Source organism: Microtus oregoni, unplaced genomic scaffold (genome assembly GCF_018167655.1).
Source record: "Microtus oregoni isolate MIOR12 unplaced genomic scaffold, Mior012 000012F_ref0000307, whole genome shotgun sequence".
In the NCBI taxonomy this organism is placed as follows: Eukaryota; Metazoa; Chordata; class Mammalia; order Rodentia; family Cricetidae; genus Microtus; species Microtus oregoni.
In genome coordinates, this window is record NW_024543071.1 from 53,743,027 (window position 1) to 53,761,170 (window position 18,144).

Consider the following 18,144-nt stretch of genomic DNA (forward strand, 5'->3'; position numbering starts at 1 on the left):
CTCTGTCATTCTCACTTTATAAGGACGTGAAGAGATGGAGAGATTACACCTAGACTAGGTCAAGATATGAGGTTCTAGAAAGCTGTGCTGGAGAGATGGCTCAGCAGCTAGAAACCCTTACTGCTCTCGCAGGGATCTGGGTGCAGTCCCTGCATTATATGGTGGCTCACACTCACCTGTAACTCCAGTTACAGGGGATATGAACCCTATTCTGGTCTCCTCAGACTCCTTCCCACATGTGGTGCACATATATGTAGGCAAACACTCTAACACATAAAATAAATCTAAAAGTAAAAGCCCCCAGTTCCTCCAGCACCACCCACTCCTGCTCTTGTTCCCGCGCGCTTCCCAAGTGAAGCCAGGTGTCTCTGGGCCAGGTGGCAGCAGTTGTGGTGAAACGCCCAGACCTGGCTCAGGGGACACCCCCGCCCCAACTTCCAACTCCGAGGCCCCCTGGCTGCGTGGGTCACGCCTCCCCTTGCCTCGGTATCCCCACGGGTCAGTGCAGCGGTTCAGCAGGTGACCCACCTGCTCGCGGGGACCTCTCCGTCGCGGCCCGGAGGGACGCGCCTACAAGGCTCCCCGGCGCCCGCGGGAGGGCGCGGCTTGGCGGGGGGCGCGGGCGGCGCGGGGGGCGGAGACCGGCTCGGCTTCCGCTCCCTCCTCCCGCGTCGTCTTGGGCCGCGGCGCCCGAGGCGGGAGCAGGAGGCGCCGGGAGCCGTGAGGATCCACCGCCGCCGCGCGCGCCATGGAGCCCGAGTGAGCGCGCGGCGCTCCCGGCCGCCGGACGACATGGAAACGGCGCCGACCCGGGCCCCTCCGCCGCCGCTGCCGCCGCTGCTGCTGCTGCTGGCGCTGTGCTGCAGCCTGGCCCCCGCCGCGGGTAAGGTGGGCGCGGGGGACAATGGCCGGGGTCGCAGCAGCCACTTGGCAAGTTGCGGGCGAGTTGGAGCGCGCGCCGGGGGACAGCGCGCGGGCCCTTTGTCTCTCCCGCCGGGGCCCCTCCCCGGGGACCGAGCCCGCCAGGTGCGGCGCGGGCGGGCCCTCACCTGCCCGGGGCTCGGGGCGCGCACCCACGGGCTTCGCGATGGCCCTGCGCAGGCCTGGCCTGTCGCGAACTACTGGGAAAACTTTTTGCGAGCCTGCTTACGGCGGCCGGCCTACCGAGCCCTGGGAAGTGCCTGAAGTTGCAAGCTAGGAAGTTCGGAGAGCCCCGCGCGGGGAGGCCTGGCCCTGGCTGCTGTCTCTCTGACTTGCGTGGCTGTCAGCCTTCCAAACCGACCGACACCTGCCAGGTGCCCCGTGACCCCAGTGACCCATCTGATCGCATGGGCCCCCAAACGGTGGCGCCGGCCACCGCTGACCAGTGTCCATCCCCGGGATCGGTTGCGTGGGTGCCTTGGTGTGGGGAGATAGGATCCTGTCTCATTTAGACCCACCTTTGGGGAAGTGGCCGGCTGGGGAACTTTCTAACTTTTGGTGTGTCCTGAGGGGTGGAGTTGAGGTCAGGCGGACTCTCGAGAAACGAAGGAGTTGGAAATGCCACACATGTTCTTTTAATTCGGAGATTGCCATGTGGTTTTTAAAGCAAGCCTCTTGCCACCTAAATCATTGTTTTCGGGTGTGTTGTGTTTTGTTTTTCTGGAGTGTGGCTATCCAAGGGTCCGGCAGATAGTCTTGAACTCCTGGATGGTGCTGATGGAAGTTTGGGGTGGGGTAGGGGGACAACTTCAGGTCCCTTTGTCTGGGTCTTATTAAGGCGAACAGCTGTCCCCCTGTGTATTTCCAGGGTAGACACTTGAGGGAGGTGGCTGGGCCTGGCTCTCTGCTCAGATTCCCTGGGTTGCAGTCCCTTACACCCAGGTTTCTTTTTTCTTTTTCTTTTTGGACGGGGGAGAGAGGGGGCTGGCTTCCTCTAGTTCTGGAGCTTTCGCCCTCAGCCTGAGGGCTCTGGGGGAGTCTCCCCCCAAACTTGTCTCCCTCGGGACCGTGTTTACATTTTCCGGCCATGTCTGGTGCTAGCAAAACAAGGCGAAGACAAAACCGTGACAGGCCGTGGGAAGTCCAGGCCAGCGCTGCTCTTTCCGGAAATGCCTGGGTCGTGGCTGCAGAAGGGGTTTGGGGGTGGAGGGGCTGTTTGTTTTAAAGGTGGGGTTTGTAAGTCGACTTTCCTGTCTGAGGTGGGGTTGACATTTCTGGAATCCCCTGCCTGTCGTCTAGTATCCCAGACTTAACATCTTTATAGTTTGGTGGTGTATGAGGCAAAAATAGAGTTGATTATTTTAACATTAGGAAGCCAGGCCCCAGGAGTACCAGCTGATGGTGTAATCCAGGCCTAAAATGGAAGCAAGGGAGGAATCTCCCCGAGGCTCTTATTTTGACTGTTCTTGGTGGCTGTGTGCCCCCCAAACGTTTGTGTGAGATTCACGCTTTGGGAGTCTGGAGAGAAGGCAGTAAGTGGGCAGCTAATTATTTTTCCTGATTGCTTCCTGTTGCAAATTGAAGCTGTGGGCCCACAGAAAAGCCTTTGTTCTAGTGGTCCCCGTGTGGAGAGCGGCATTCCCCAGCCTGGAAACCCTAGGCTTCCCTCCTACGGGCCCAGAGCACTTGTCCCAGGACCAGCCCAGCCTGTCTGGCCTCCTGGAGGAGGTTCCTGCAGATGTGGGCTGCCTGCCTGCCCCTGGGAGGGCCCAGCCAGCACATGTTGGGTTATATTGGGTTAACTAAATGCTGAGTGAGTCTCCTCCAAATGAGGATCCTGTTCCTTGATCCCACTGTGCTACAAATTACCCAGGCAACCTGTTTGATCCAGCATTTGTCCCGAGCGTCTCCAGGGAAGGCCACCTCACAGTTCCCGGCATGGTTGGAACCCTTTTTATTTTGACTATAGAATGTCACTGCTCAGGCATCTAGCAGGATTCACACAGGGTGTGGGGGTGGGGAGCCGCCAGGTGAGGATTCTGCCACCTACTTTGCAAGTGGGTGCCCTGGGGGCAGGAGAGTGGGATGGTCAGACCAGCCAGGGTTTTATGCGTAGTTGCACATTGTATTTGGGGGGGCTTACATATCCTCCCTGTGTTTGCTATAAGGATCTGGTGCCCTTTTCTTTCATGTGGCAGGCGTGTTAGGTGCGTGTAATACCCTGATACTGTCAGTACCATCCCTAGCCCAGGTCTGGGTAGTGGAGGCAGAGCTTCAGGGACAGTTGTGTGACATGGCCTTTGATCTTTCTGGCCTGGAATTCTGGAGGCTGGTGGTGCATGGTCTGGATTTTTGTCTTGTGTGTGTGTGTGTGTTCATGTGTGTGCATGCCTGTGCATGTAAAGGCCAGAGGTCAGCCTTTTGTAGTTTTCTGCCATGTGATACGAAGGCTGGAGGTCAGTCTTGGGTAGTGTTCCTTGGGAGCCATCTGCCTTGTTCCTTGAGACAAGGTTTCTCACCGGGAACCGGGCCTCACTGAGTATAAGCCTGTTACCATGCCTGGCTCTTCACATGGGGCTCAAGTATGTCTCAGGCTTTACCAGCCGAGCCGTCTCCCCAGGCCCTGTGCTGGATTTTTCTTCTGTGTTGTGATCCTGGGTATTCAATAACTGATGAGTTTAACTCTGCGGCCACAAATGAGAGTTGGGAAATAAAGTGATGTGGACCTGCAGCCCAAAGTCTCGTCCCAGCCTTGCCACTTGCCGGGGGAGGTAGGCAGCTGACTCCGCCCTTGCTTTTCTCCCCAGGAACATGACCATGAAAATCCTTCCTGTCACAGTTTAGTAACTTAGTGGGAGCACCCATGACTCTCACTACTGTACCTGCAGTAACTTCTTAGTGGGAGCACCCATGACTCTCACTACTGTACCTGCAGTAACTTCTTAGTGGGAGCACCCATGACTCTCACTACTGTACCTGCAGTAACTTCTTAGTGGGAGCACCCATGACTCTCACTACCATACCTGCTTTTCTGGTGACTGGCGCCAGGTTAAGCTTGCTGGGTGGAATGGGACAGGGTAGCAGACATAGACAGTCGTGGTGTCTGGGTACCCATGTGGAGGGGCACATAGGACACTGGGACTGGAATAAAGCTATGGCGAAATGAGTCCTCACCCTGGGCACATGGACCAGAGGGTCCAGACCTCAGTCCTCAAGGGCCAGATAGTCTCTGCTGAGAGAGGTCAGTTCATCTGTGACCTAGTGGCAAGGAAGATGAGACATCAGGCTGGAGTCGACCTGGGCTGACCTAGGTGAATTGTGTGGAACTGAGGTTATTTTTTTTTTTTTTTTTTGGTTTTTCAAGACAGGGTTTCTCTGTGGCTTTGGAGCCTGTCCTGGAACTAGCTCTGTAGACCAGGCTGGTCTCGAACTCACAGAGATCCACCTGCCTCTGCCTCCCGAGTGCTGGAACTGAGGTTATTATTATTATTTTAGTTATTTTTTGAAATTTGAGAACAGAGTTTACTGTAGCTGTGGTTGGCCTGGAACTGGATGTGTAGACCAAGTTGACCTTGAACTCATAGAGATCTGGCTGCCTCTGCCTTCTGAGTCTGGGATTAAAGGCATGCACTACCATACTTGGCTTTGAAACTGAATTTTTTTTTTTTTTAAGATTTATTTATTTATTATGTATACAACATTCTGCCTCTGCCCGCATGCCAGAGGAGGCCACCAGATGTCAGTACAGATGGTTGTGAGCCACCATGTGGTTGCTGGGAATTGAACTCAGGACCTCTGGAAGAGCAGCCAGTGCTCTTAACCTCTGAGCCATCTCTCCAGCCCTGAAACTGAATTTTTAAAAAGATTTATTTTTATTTTAAGTTATGTGTGTGTCTGTGTGCATATGTGCGAGTCTAGTTCACTATTGGAGTGCAGAAGAGGGCATCGAATACCCAGGAGCTAGAAGTCCAGACAGGCCACTGTGAGCTGCCCTGTGTGGTGCTGGGGACTACACACATCCTCTACAAGAGCAATAGCCTTCTGTCCAGCAGCTCTGGAACTAGCTGGTCATGCTGGCACATGCTGGCCTCCCAGCACTCAGGGGTGAAAGCAGAAGGGTCCCGAACTCAAGGCCAGTCTCTTCTTAAAACACTACCTAGTCCCCCTCCAAAAATAATCAACTGAAGAAATAAAAATAAAAATTGAGATTGAAGGGGATGAAGAGATGGCTTACTGGTTAAGAACACTTATTGTTCTAACAGAGGACCAGGGTTCAATTCCCAGCCCCAACATGGCAGCTCACAACTGTCTGTAACTCCAGTTCTAGGGAATATGACACCCCCTTCTGGCCTATGTGGGTACTGCATGCATGTGGTGCACATACATAGGCAAACTACCCATACAAATACGTCTTAAATATTGGAGTTGACACATCCTAGGAGTCACACCAGGGGCTCACCTTGTCTCAAGCAGGTATGGCCCTGGCATTGACCATACTTGTGGATTGCAACCATCAATTAATAAAACATTTTTGTTGTTCCAAAGCAAATCCCATTTTCATTGGACAGTGGCTTCCCATCTCCCAACTGCAGTTTTTGTGCTGTCTCTGGGATCTGCCTGTTCTAGTCACTTCTTAAGGGCTGATAGTGTCTTTCTCTGTTACCCAGGCTGGCCTTGAACTCTTGGGCTCAAGCAGTCCCCCTGTCTCAGTCCCCTGAGTAGCTAGAATTAGCCATCTTGTACCTGGCTGCATTTTGTATGCTCTGTCTGACTTCTTTGTAGCTTGTAGCCCGTTTTATGGCTGAGTGCTATTCTACTCTGTGGAGAGACCAAAGTTTATCTGTTTACTCTCTGGTTGAGTTGGTCCTGGTTGCCTGTGGCTTTTCAGCAGATGAGCTGGGGGGCTGTGTCAGGAGGTTCAGAAGCTAGGCAGTCTGTGCTGGCCTCCTGCCAGCCCGTTTCTCTTCACAGCCATCTGTATGGAGCCTGGGTCCTGAGAGTGTGGACCGAGTATTCTCACAGACCCAGAGGGAGCTGGACACTGTGGTCAGGAGGCACCAAGTTGGATCACTCAATAGCCTCTGGAAACAGGGTTCTGTGGGGGCAGGCGTGGTGGGAGCTGAGGGCTGTGCCCAGCTTCTGGGCTTCGTGACTCTGCTCACATTTGCTTGGAAAGCCTCGTGTGGGCTCTGAGCCAGCCGCCTGGGGTAGAGCAGTCCAAGTGTGGCGGGTGGAGGCAGCTGTGGGGCCCACAGGGAGGTGGCCCCAGGCCTAGCTGGCGGGTCTACCCTGCTTTCCCTCCAGCCTCTGGAGAGTGGCTCGCTGGCTCTTGGCCTCAGTTTCCACAGCTACAAAATTGAGCTGATCAGCCAGCCTTGCCAGCACCTGTGGGATCTGTGAAGCCTGGAAGGACACAGTGTTCCTTCCCTCACCACTACAGTGAGGGAGACACTTGGAGCCCATCTTGGGTACCCAGGTTCCCTTTTATTTTTTTATTTTTTTAATTATTTATTTTTTATTATATGTACAGTGTTCTGCCTGCATGTATGCCTGTACGCTAGAAGAGGGCACCAGATCTCACTGTAGATGGTGGTGAGCCACCATGAGGTTGCTGGGAATTGAACTCAAGATCTCTTGGAAGGGCAGATAGTGCTCTTAACCGCTGAGCCATCTCTCCAGCTCCCCAGGTTCCCTTTTAATGGAGGCTGAGTGCAGACTGCAGAACTGAATTTTTTGTCCAGTATGGGACTGGGAAGTGGCTTAAGATGCTGGAGATCAGTGCTTCTGGGGTGGCCCTAAGCCAAAAGTCACACCTCTTTGAGATGGGCCTGTTGGTATCCCTATGCGATGTTGAGATATGTGTGTCTAGGATATGGAACCTTTGTCAACGTGGTAAGTATACCTTGGTCCTTGTACTCTGAGCCCCAAGGAATCATTGCGTAGCTTCAGCCTTGGGCTTCCAGTTTATCCCTTGCCTGCCACGGTGTGGGAGTGGTTGGCATCTCACTGACAACTAGTGAGTCCTGCTTGATCTTCTGGGCAATGGTTTACTATGGTAACCTTGAGTTCCAGTGGAACCTAATGTGCTCTGAGGGGCTGTCAGCATGGCCATGGGTGTCGGTGCCAGTGTCTAGGGCTGCTGAGGGTCCCACCACAGCTTTCTGCCTCTGTGTGGAGCCCTGAAGTGTTCTTGTTTGTGTGCCTCAGTTTCCTTAATGGTAAAACAAAATCAGCTGACCCATTCTTTGAGGCCTTACCAAGCCTGGCTGAGTCTTTACTTGTCCCCCTGTCTGACACTGTTGCTTCCAATTTGTCCCTGTCACCTTGTGGGTGTAGTTGGCACCACATTTGATTTCACCAAAAGGCCACTTGGGGGTTCTACTCAACCCTTCTAGGGTCCCTTTCAGGTCTGTCCTGTTACCTCACCAGCCTATGGGCCCAGCCTGATCTCTGCAGTTCCAGCCCCTGGGACCCACAGTCTCTGGTAGAGCCCTTCTGTGTGGATAGTTTCAGTTGTCGACGTGACACAATCTCCTGTCAGCACCTAAGACGAAAGTTTCAGTGAAAGATGGTAGATCAAGTTGGTCTGTGGGCCACTGTGTAGATCAGGTTGGTCTGTGGGTCACTGTGTAGATCAGGTTGGTCTGTGGGTCACTGTGTAGCTCGGGTTGGTCTCTGCGCATGTCTGTGGGCCACTGTGTAGCTCAGGTTGGTCTCTGCGCATGTCTGTGGACCTCTGTAATTCTTTCCTTAGTTGAGTTGGGAAGACGCTGTGGGTGGCTTTGTTCCTGGGTCTGGGCCCTGGCCTGTGTAAGAGTGGAGAAAGCTGAACAGTGAGCATGCGTGCATTCATTTCTCTCTGCTCTGGATGGGAGATGTGACCTGCCGCTTCAAGCTCCTGCCTTGATTTCCCTAACCCAAACAAACCTGCACTCCCTTTAACTTGCATTTCTCCGTGTTTTTGTCACATTGACAGAACAGTTCTGACCTTTGTTGTGTTTGTTTGCATGTTTGCCAGTGCTGCGGCCACCAGCAGTGATCCACTGTGGGGAGAGGCAGTGCAAGGGGCAGCCAGAGGCCTGCACCTGAGCCTTCCACCTGCCCTCAGCAAGAGGCTGAGCCACACGGGACTGTGTTGTGAAGGCTTGGCCTGCACCAACATCTGTGTCTTAGGCCTTTTCTTTTTTTTTTATTTTTTAAATATTCATTTATTTATTTATTATGTATACAATATTCTGTCTGTGTGTATGCCTGCAGGCCAGAAGAGGGCACCAGACCCCATTATAGATGGTTGTGAGCCACCATGTGGTTGCTGGGAATTGAACTCAGGACCTTTGGAAGAGCAGGCAATAATGATCCTAACCTCTGAGCCATCTCTCCAGCCCTAGGCCTTTTCTTGTAGTCAGAGAATATATTTTTAAAGATGGCCCAGCTAGGGCCGAGAGACTGTGGCTGTACTGCCTGGTGTGGGCCCTGCTACCCACTGCCCCTTGACTGCAGCAGGTTACACTACCTCCTCTTGGTAATGGCCCGGTGGCAGTAGAGCCTGCATGGTGAGCCTGCACAAGCATCAGGGTGTGCTCCAAGCTGGTGGTTAAATGTTTGCCCGTTGTCCTTTTCTTTGGCTGTCATTTACAGAGCCAGGAGGCAGGGATGGTCTTTTAGGAGGGGCACTCGTGACAGGCTGACCCATTGTGGCCAAGGTGATGCTTCATCTGTAGGCATCTGGGAATATAGAGGATACCTGGGGTCTATCATACGTGTGCCTTGAGCTGTCCTTATGATTCTCTTGCAGATGCCCGGTAGAGCCCTGCCTACTACAGGACACCCTTGAGGTGTAGGTGGCCTTTTCTATAGGTGTTCAAACCATGGGATCACTGCTAGAGGGTTTAGGCTGCCTAGAAACATGGTCTCTGGGATCCAGGTGTACTATGTATGCCCACTTGATGTTTGTGTGTTTGTGTGTGTGTGTGTGTGTGGTGTTGGGTTTGGAACCCAAAGCCTGTGCTCAGCACACATTCTACTGTTGAGTGTATGTGCTATGCTCACCCAGTGTGTGTGTGTATGTGTGTACATGTGTGTGTGCACGTGTGCATGTGTCTGTGTGTGTGCGAACCCAAGGCCTGTGCTCAATACACATTCTACTGTTGAGTGTACCCAACTCCTATGTTTTTATTTAGGAAAACTTTTTTTTTTGGTTTTTTGAGACAGGGTTTCTCTGTGGTTTTGGAGCCTGTCCTGGAACTAGGGAAAACTTTTTTTTTTTTTAAATAAAGATTTATTTATTTTATTATATGTTTATGAGTGTTTGATTCCATGTATGGCTGTGTATCATGTGTTCACAGAGACCAGAAAAGGTGTCACAGATTCCCTGAAGCCTGAGAACCATTATGTAGCTAAACCTATCCTCTGCAAGAACATCCAGTATTCTTATCTCCAGCTCGTTGGAGCAGTCTTTAAATTTTTTTTTTTTTCATGACAGGGTTTCTCTGTGTAGCCTTGGCTGTCCTGGAACTTGCTCTGTAGACCAGGCTGGCTTCGAACTCACAGAGATTCTGCTGTCTGTCCTTCCTGAGTGCTGTAGAACAGCCTTTTTTATTGCAGTAAACTGAATTGAATAAAACTTGGAGTTTCGACTGTTTCTGTTTATTTAAAAAGTTACTTATTTATATGTGTATAGTTATTTTGCCTTCCTGTATATCTGTGTACTCCATGTGTGTTCTTTGTCCACAGAGACCAGAACAGGGCATCAGATCCTCTGGAAAAGTTACAGACAGTTGTGAATTTCCATGTGGGTGCTGGGAACCAAACCCCTGTCCTCTGAAAGAGCAGCCAGTGCTCTAAACCACAGAGCCGTATCTCTAGTGTCTGTTCTTTTTAGTTTTTATTACATATTTATTGTACATGGGAGGGGTTGGGGGTGGCACATGTACACCCTGTAGCACACATGTGTAGGTCAGAGAACAACTCACGGGAGTCAGTGCCCTCCATCCATGTGGGTCCCTATGGATCTAGCTCAGGTTTTCAGGAGTGACCCCAAGCCATCACCTGACCCCTGGCTGTGAGTGTGCAGTCTGTGACATCATCACATTGTCAATGTTGTATATCTGCCACAAATTTTCATCACCCCAGCAGAAATGTTTCACCTATAACATGGTCACTTCCCATCCCCGCTCAACCCTGGCCCCTGGTAAGTCGTCTCTTCTGCTCCATGTTCCTTTAAGTCTGACTCTTTCGGGGAACTCATGTTTGTGGAGTTAATATTTGTTTGGCTTATTTACATGATGTTTAAGGCAAACATCATAATCCTTTTGAGCTTTGCCTGCACCAGAATTATCTTTTTATAGCTCAGTACCAATCCCTGGAACAGAGATGCTCATCTTGTGAGCTCTGGACCTTGGGTTGTCTCCACGTTTGGCTATAGCGAGACACTGGTGTGTAAGGATCTGTTGGCCCTTGGCTGATTTGTTGGATCAATATTACTTGTATGTTTGATTTTTTTTTTCTTTTTTGAGACAGGGTTTCTCTGTGGCTTTGGAGCCTGTCCTGAAACTAGCTCTGTAGACCAGGCTGGTCTCCAACTCACAGAGATCCACCTGCCTCTGCCTCCCGAGTGCTGGGATTAAAGGCGTGCGTGCGCCACCATCGCCCGGCTTGTATGTTTGATTTTTGCAGGTCTTTCTCCTCACCCTCCTGAGTTGTTGAAAACAGGCAAGTGTTACCATGCCTGGCTTTTTATTTTATTCATTTCATTTTATTTTATTTGGTGGAGTTCACTATGTAGAACAGTCTAGCTTCAAACTCACAAAGATCCATCTGTCTTTCGAGCCACTGCCGCCTAGTTGATGGCTTTTCTTTATACCCTGTGGACAGCTTTTTGACCCATATTTTAGCTTGTTGTATTTTCAGCATGTCTTCATCTCTTTAATGTAAATCTGACCCTTCCCTCCTTATCTCAACCTGTTGATCCGTCAGAGGTCCTTTCTGTATCTTTTCTAACAAGAAAGCCAAGTGGTAGTGTGTGTGGCAAGCTTATTATTTGGTGTGGGCATTGTTTTGGTGTATTTGGTATTTGTTCCATATTTTCCTTCAGGTCTGTGGCTAATCTTTTATATACATATATGAAATATCATAAAGACATTAAAGAGTCTCTACCAGGTGTGGCGGTTTATGACTGTAATTCCAATACTCAGGAGGTTGAGGCAGGAGGATTGATTGACGAAAGTTTGAGGCTAGCCTGGGCTACAGAGTAAGATCTTGTCCCAAACAAAACAAAACAGCTGAGTGTGGTAGCTTATACCTGTAACCCCAGCATTCAGGAATCAGAGGTAGGAGGATTTCTGTGTGTTTGAAACCAACCTGGGCAATATAGTGAGACTGTCTCAAAAATCCTCAAACAAAATAATAATAATAACAATAATAATAATAAAAATATCAAAATGTTTTGAGTAATTGAAGTTGTCAGTCTTATTTCTTATGACTGCATGTCTTTATTCTACCTAAAGATTGTAAATATATTCTTTTTTTTTTTTTAAGGTCAATTCCTGTTTTATGGTCTTGAGTTCTAATTCAGATTATCTTTCTTGTTTTGAAAGATAATTTCTATAGTACTTTTTGGCCTGGCACTGTATGTAGTCCAGGCTAGCCTCTAACTCCCAGAGTTGCCTCTTGCCTCTGCTTTCAGAATGCTAGGATTAAAGGCATGAACTTCTGTCTACACTGGCCTCCCTGATTTTTTTTTTTAAAGATTTATTTATTATGTATACAATGTTCTGCCTCCATGTATGCCCGCACACCAGAGGAGGGCGCCAGATCTCATTACAGATGGTTGTGAGCCACCATGTGGTTGCTGGGAACTGACTGATTTTTTTTTTTTTAAAGCATTACAAATTTTAAACCTCGTTAGGCGGTGGTGGTACACACCTTTAATCCCAGTACTTGTGAGGCAGAGGCAGGTGGATCTCAGTGAGTTTGAGGCCAACCTGGTCTACAGAGCGAGTTCAAGGACAGCCAGTCTCGAAAACCAAAAAGAAACAAACAAAAAAAAAAAACAACAAAATTTAAACCTTTATATTTTATGTACATAGGTATTTTGCCTACTTGTAGTCTATGTACCGTGTATATGCAGTGCCCTTGGAAGCCAGAAGAGGATGTTAGATCCCATGGGACTGGAGCTACAGAAAGTTATGAGCCTCTTTGTGGGTGCTGGGAATTGAACCCTGGTCCTTTTGAAGAACAACCAATGTTCTTTTTTTTTAAATATTCTTTTTTTTTTAAAAAGATTTATTTATTTATTATGTATACAATGTTCTGTCTGCATGTGTGCCTACATTCCAGAAGAGGGCACCAGATCTCATTACAGATGGTTGTGAGCCACCATGTGGTTGCTGGGAATTGAACTCAGGACCTCTGGAAGGAAAGTCAGTGCTCTTAACCTCTGAGCCATCTCTCCAGCCCTGCAACCAATGTTCTTAATTGATGATCTATCTCTCCAGCTCAGAAGATTTTTACTTTTGATTATGTGTACTTGTATGTGTCTGTGTGTAGTGTTTAGTGTCCACAGAAACCAGAAGGTGGTGTCATACTCCCTAGGGCTGGAGTTGCAGGCCGTTGTGAGCCGCTTCACATGAGTTCTGGGGACTGAACTTGGTCTTCTGGGGGAGCAGTAAGTGATCTCAGCGACTGGGTTGGTTCTCCAGTCCCTTACTGTTATTCTATAAGAATATGGTATGAGGTGTGGGGAGCTGGCCCAACACTTAGATGTAATGGCCAGCCCGTCTCTATAGCAAGCTCTCTTGTTGGACTGTCTTCGGACCGCCAACCTGCAAATAATGACCCGGATACTTATTAATTATGAAAGTTTAGGCTTTTCTCAACTCTTATATATTAAATTAACCCATTTATATTAATCTGTGTTCTGCCAAGTGGTGTTACTTCTTGCACCTCCTGTTTCCTCTCTGTCTGTCTGGTGACTGAACCTTTCCTCTCCCTAGTTTTCTCCTAGCCTGGAAGTTCCACCTACACCTTCTGCCGAACTATCCGGTCAGCTTTTTACTATACCAGTCACAGCAATTCATCTTCACACAGAGTACAAATATCTCACATCATGTCTCTGTTCAACCAGATTGCCACTCTTCCCTGTGTGGTGTCCTGTCCTCAGACACGTGGCTCCTGACCCTGGACCCTCCCACCAGGTGGCCTGTGCCCTTCTGCCTGATCTTTGTACTATCAGGTGTTTTGAGATAACTGTGCAAACCCCTCCCCTGTGTTCTGTTTGGGAAGCTTGTTGACTGTCTTCGGCTTTTTACTCTTGCAGAGTAAGCCTCTTGACCTCGTCCTTTGATCTCTTGGTCTGGGAATAGTAAACGTTGACGTCCAGCAGGTGTCAGGGACCAGATGTGATGTGTTCTCTACTCCCTGGCTGTGGGAGTCAATTCGTCCACCACCTGTGACAGAGCCCGTCTCAGCATCTGGGTTTTTAATTAGATACCGTGTTTCGCTTTCAGTGGGCTGATAGTGGACTCTGTGGGAACACCCTGCCACCATGCTCGCCTGGGGAGCCCACTCCAGAGCAGACTACTTTCAGCTTCAATCTGAAGGCATAGATAATTACCAAACATATTGTTTTCCTTCTCAAATCATTACAGAATAAAAGGTGAGTGCCTCCTAGAGCTTCCCTGGGCTGTCCCTTCTGCTAGCTCTGATGGAAGGCTACTCCTGCCTGGCAGAACTCTCAGGAAATTGCTCAATGGGCCATTAATAGCTGCCCAGTGTGGCCTAGCCAGAACTCAGCCTGGGTGCCCTCCAGCCTTTGTCCCCTGTCAGCTCATATCTTTGCATACAGGGGGCAGGCTGACTCTGGGCCTGGAGCCAATCATAATGCATACCAGGTGACTTCGGGCAAGATGTGTCCTCCGTATGCTTCTGGAGGCCAGGCCACTACACCATGCTGTCTCCAGCCCAACTCAGTTCTTAAGGAGACTGGGTGGTGTGAGTCAGGGTGTGGCCACACTGTCCTAGCCCTCTCCACTCAAGTTGGAAGTTCAGCGTGGATGCCATTTCTGTCTATTTCCCTCATGTCAACCGTCAGGGCTCGGAGGCTTCACCCCTTGGCACCACAGTGCTCATTTGGTGAAAAGGCAGGATGGGTGACAACTATGGATGATGTTGGTCACCATGCTTTCTGGAACCTTCTTCTAGCCTGTTTATCTTATGTTCTAGACAGAGTAATTTGTTTCTCGTGTGTGTGTGTGCTTGCGAGTGTGTGTGTGTGGCACAGAGTCTCATTTATCCCAGGCTGTGCTTCCTATTACTTAGTTTTTGATCTTCCTGTTTCAGTTACAGCACCAGCACTCCCCGTTTTACTCGGCGCTGGGGGTTGAAGCCAGGGTTTGATGGATGGCAGGAAAGCACTCTGTCATCCCCAACCCATTTTCTTTTCTCCTTTTAAAGATTTGACTTGACTTTTAGTGAGGTATATGTGTGTTTCGTCTGTGCATGTGAGTGTAGCAGCTGAGGAGCCCAGAGGAGGGCATTAGATCCCCTGAGCTGGAGTTAGAAAAGCTTGTGAACTGTCCCAAATGGGTGCTAGGAGCCGAGCTTGGGTCCCCTGAAAGAGCAGCTGAGCCATCCCTACACGCCCCCATTTTCTTTGGGTTTTTGAGACAGGGTTCTTTTGTGTAGCCCTGACTGATCTGGAGCTCTGTAGACCAGGGCGTCCTCAAACCCAGAGCACTGCCTGCCCCTGCTTCCTAAGACTGGGATTAAGTTGTACACCACTTAATGGCTCCCCCATTTTCTTTAAACCAGATTTTCACTGTGCCCATAGCTTTCCTCAGTAAACTTCTCCAGTTCTATAGTGTCTGAAGTGGGAACATTTGGCCTGGCAGGCCCTTCCTAGCCTCTGGTCTTGTAGCATTTTCTCAGCCCTGTTTATCTCCACAGAGTCCAGAACCTTCTGTGGGCCCCTATTGGGAGTAGATCCCCTATTACCTATCAGTTTGTGGGGTACCTGCCCTGCCTCATGGCTTCCGAGCCACATGTGGAGACCCGTGTTTCCAGGACATGGACTTGAGGCCTGCCATGGACAGAGCTGTTCTCACTGAGCAGCCCATGCCCCTCAAACACACCAAACCATGAGACCTGTCTGTGTGTAGACTGGACTGTGTAACGTCATGATGGTGCCCGGTACCTGCAAGCTTCACATGGTACTTACACCTTTTTTAATTTTTTTTATTTTTGTGACAGAGTCTCAGGTTAGACTCAGACTTCCGTGTAGCTTAGGCTAGTCTTGAACTTCTATCCTCCTGCCTCTACCTCCTGAGTCCTGGGATTAAGGTGTGTGCCACCAAGCCCAGCTTGTTTTTATCATGTTGAAAAAGCTTTCTATGACCCTTTTACTCTCAGGAAAATGAAACGATAGAAGTTTTTAGTTTTCTTCCTGTGCTTGTGTGAATGTATGCTATGCATGCAGAGGCCAGAAGGGAACTGATTTCCTGGAGCTGCAGTTAGAAGGGGTTGTGAGTGCAGTGTGGATGCTGGGAACTCAGTCTAGGTCCTACAAGAGCAGCCAGTGCTCTTGACCTCTGAGCCATTGCTGGACCCCTTTCCTGTGGCACTTAGAATGTTGGAGCTTTAATGAGAAGCATGTTGCCCTTGTTCCTTTCTGTTGTGCTCTCCAGAGCATATATGCTTGAATTCTGGTTTTACCACTCCATCTTTGCTGCAGAGCTGAAGAAACACAGATCTGGTGTCCTGCTGGTTAGCTCAGAGGGCTCTGGGGTGGCATTAAGATGATATGGTGTTTCTGAGCATGTTGGCACACAAGGAATGCCAGTGCTCAGGAGCTAGAGGCAGCGTGATCAGAAATTCAAGGTCATCCTCAGCTATATAGTACATTTAAGGCCAGCCTGGGCTACATAGGACCTAACCTTAAAAGAAAGCACAAAGCTGGTGTTGGGGCTGGAGGCAAGGCACAGCTGACTGGCACCGTCTCTGCCATGGCACCAGGACTATGCTTGTCTATACAGCTATATGGTGCAGTGCTGGCAGAGCAGCTGGTGGAGAACTTGAATCTTTTCAGTTGTCCCTGTCCTGTCAGGAGGTTTGAGAGCAGCGGCAGGTGGAGACACACATCAGATTTATTCAGTGAGAGCTGGTGGAAGGTGGCATCCAGCCTGTGGCTGCTCACTTCAACCTTGAAACACAGTCTGTTAGAGAAAATCTTTCCTTCTGAGGGGCCGTGTTCTCTGAGTAGTGCCTGGTGGCTGAGCAGAGCCGAGCTTGCAGGCGTGGAGCCTCTTGGGCTTTCCCCCATCTACCTCTGAGCTCCCAGTTACGGAAGCTTTAGGTTGATCTTGTGGGGGATGTCTGTCTGCTATCTGCAGACCCTCAGGTACCCACAAAGCCTGGGTGGAAACTGGGGAGGTGGCACATGGGGCTTGTCCTACTTAGGGTCTCTGTTGCTTCCATGAGACACCATGACCAGAAGCAAGTTGGGGAGGAATGGGTCTATTTGGCTTTCACTTCCACATTGTAGTCAGCCACTGAAGGAAGTCAGGGCAGGAACCTGGAGGGAGGAACCTATGCAGAAGCCATGGAGGAGTGCTGCTCACTTGCTTGCTCTGAACCACTAGCTCAGGAGTGACCCCATGCACAATGGGCTGGGTTTAAAGATTTCTGTATATGAATGCCCTGTTGGCATGTATGCTACATGACAGAAGAGGGCATCAGAAGCCCTTATAGATGGTTGTGAGCCACCATGTGGGTGCTGGGAACTGTACTTGGGACTCCCGGAAGAGCAGCCAATGCTCTTAACCACTGAGCAATCTCTCCATCCTCCCTACAGCCAGATCTTATGGATGCATTTTCTCAATTGAGGTTCCTTCTTTTCAGATAACTCCAGCTTGTGTCAAGTTGGCTTCAAACTAACCAGCTCAGAGCCTTATTCCTCTGTTGTTGTATGGTCTCCGTGTTTGCTGCCTTCACAACTCTGTCCTGTAGAAGTAAGTGCTGAGGCTGAGGAGAACGTGGGCCCTGCCTGGTGCTATGAGGGGAGCTGCCTAGGCTGGAGCCCTGATTGAAACCCTTAGGGTTGCTTAACTTCGCTGACTGGCCATGCTATGCTGTTGGCCCTGTGCTATCTGGCAGGTGGGCCCCATAAGAACAGATGGAGAGCCGGGCGGTGGTGGCGCATGCCTTTAATCCCAGCACTTGGGAGGCAGAGGCAAGCGGATCTCTGTGAGTTCGAGGCCAGCCTGGTCTACAAAAGCTAGTTCCAGGACAGGCTCTAAAGCCACAGAGAGAAACCTTGTCTCGAGAAACCACAAAAAACAAAATAAAACAAACAAACAAACAAACAAAAAACCCCAAAAAACAGGTGGAGAGGCTTGTCTGCTGGTCCTGTGTAGTGGGGAAGATGAGGGCCACCTGGGTACTCCTGTGGACTGTGTGTCTAACAGCTGGATGTTTTTTCATAGCTGATACTTTTGCAGAGGAGTCTGGGCATTGAGCAAAATGCAGTATTTTTTTTTAAAGTTTATTTTATATGTATAATTGTTTTACCTGCATGTATGACTGTGCAGTTGTACCTGGTGTCCTCTGATATCAGAAGACATGATCATGGGTTCACAGACAATTGTGAGCAGTCATGTGGGTGCTGGGGACTGAACCCAGGTTCTCTGGAAGAGCAGCTGATGCTCCTAACCTGAGCCATCTCTCCAGCACCCCATCCCCCTCAGCTACCCTTTTCTGAGACAGAATCTTTCTTTGTAGCCTGTCTAGGCTGTTTTTGAGCCTCAGCCTTTGTAGTGCTGAGATCATAGGTGTGTACTCCCACACACTGCTCCCTATTGAATCAGGCAATCCCCCTCCCCAACCAGGCATCTGAATCCCCTTGGCAGAGTTGCCCCAGATGGTACTTTGTGAAGTTCCTTGCCTTCCTTAGGTCTCAGTCTTCTTGTCTATAGCGCAGGTGACAGCAGTTCCACCTCATGTGGGGACTAGGTGACATCTGGCAGACAGCAGGCTAGGAAGGTGGGCAGGCATGAGATCTGTGGGTTCACTAAACCAGGACCTATCCCAGAACAACCAAAGTAGAGCCTCTCTCTGGATTTCTTTGATAAGGAATTTGGGTTATCCTTGGGTCCCTGCTGCAGAGGTCTTGTGCCCTAGGGTCCGCAGGCACTGTGGGAAGGGCTCCTGGGCTCTTCTGCATCCCCACCA

The 18,144-nt window shown here is 49.9% G+C and overlaps 1 protein-coding gene across 1 annotated transcript in view; it reads left to right on the plus strand.

The window, feature by feature from the left end:
- Nucleotides 1-679: 679 nt before the first annotated feature.
- Nucleotides 680-18,144, plus strand: part of Lrp5 (LDL receptor related protein 5) — a 110,750-nt gene continuing 93,285 nt past the window's right edge. Inside the window, exon 1 of the mRNA XM_041661415.1 lies at nucleotides 680-883. Within this exon, the coding sequence (XP_041517349.1) occupies nucleotides 793-883 (91 nt within the window). The 5' untranslated portion in view covers nucleotides 680-792. The remainder of the gene's footprint in view (nucleotides 884-18,144) is intronic.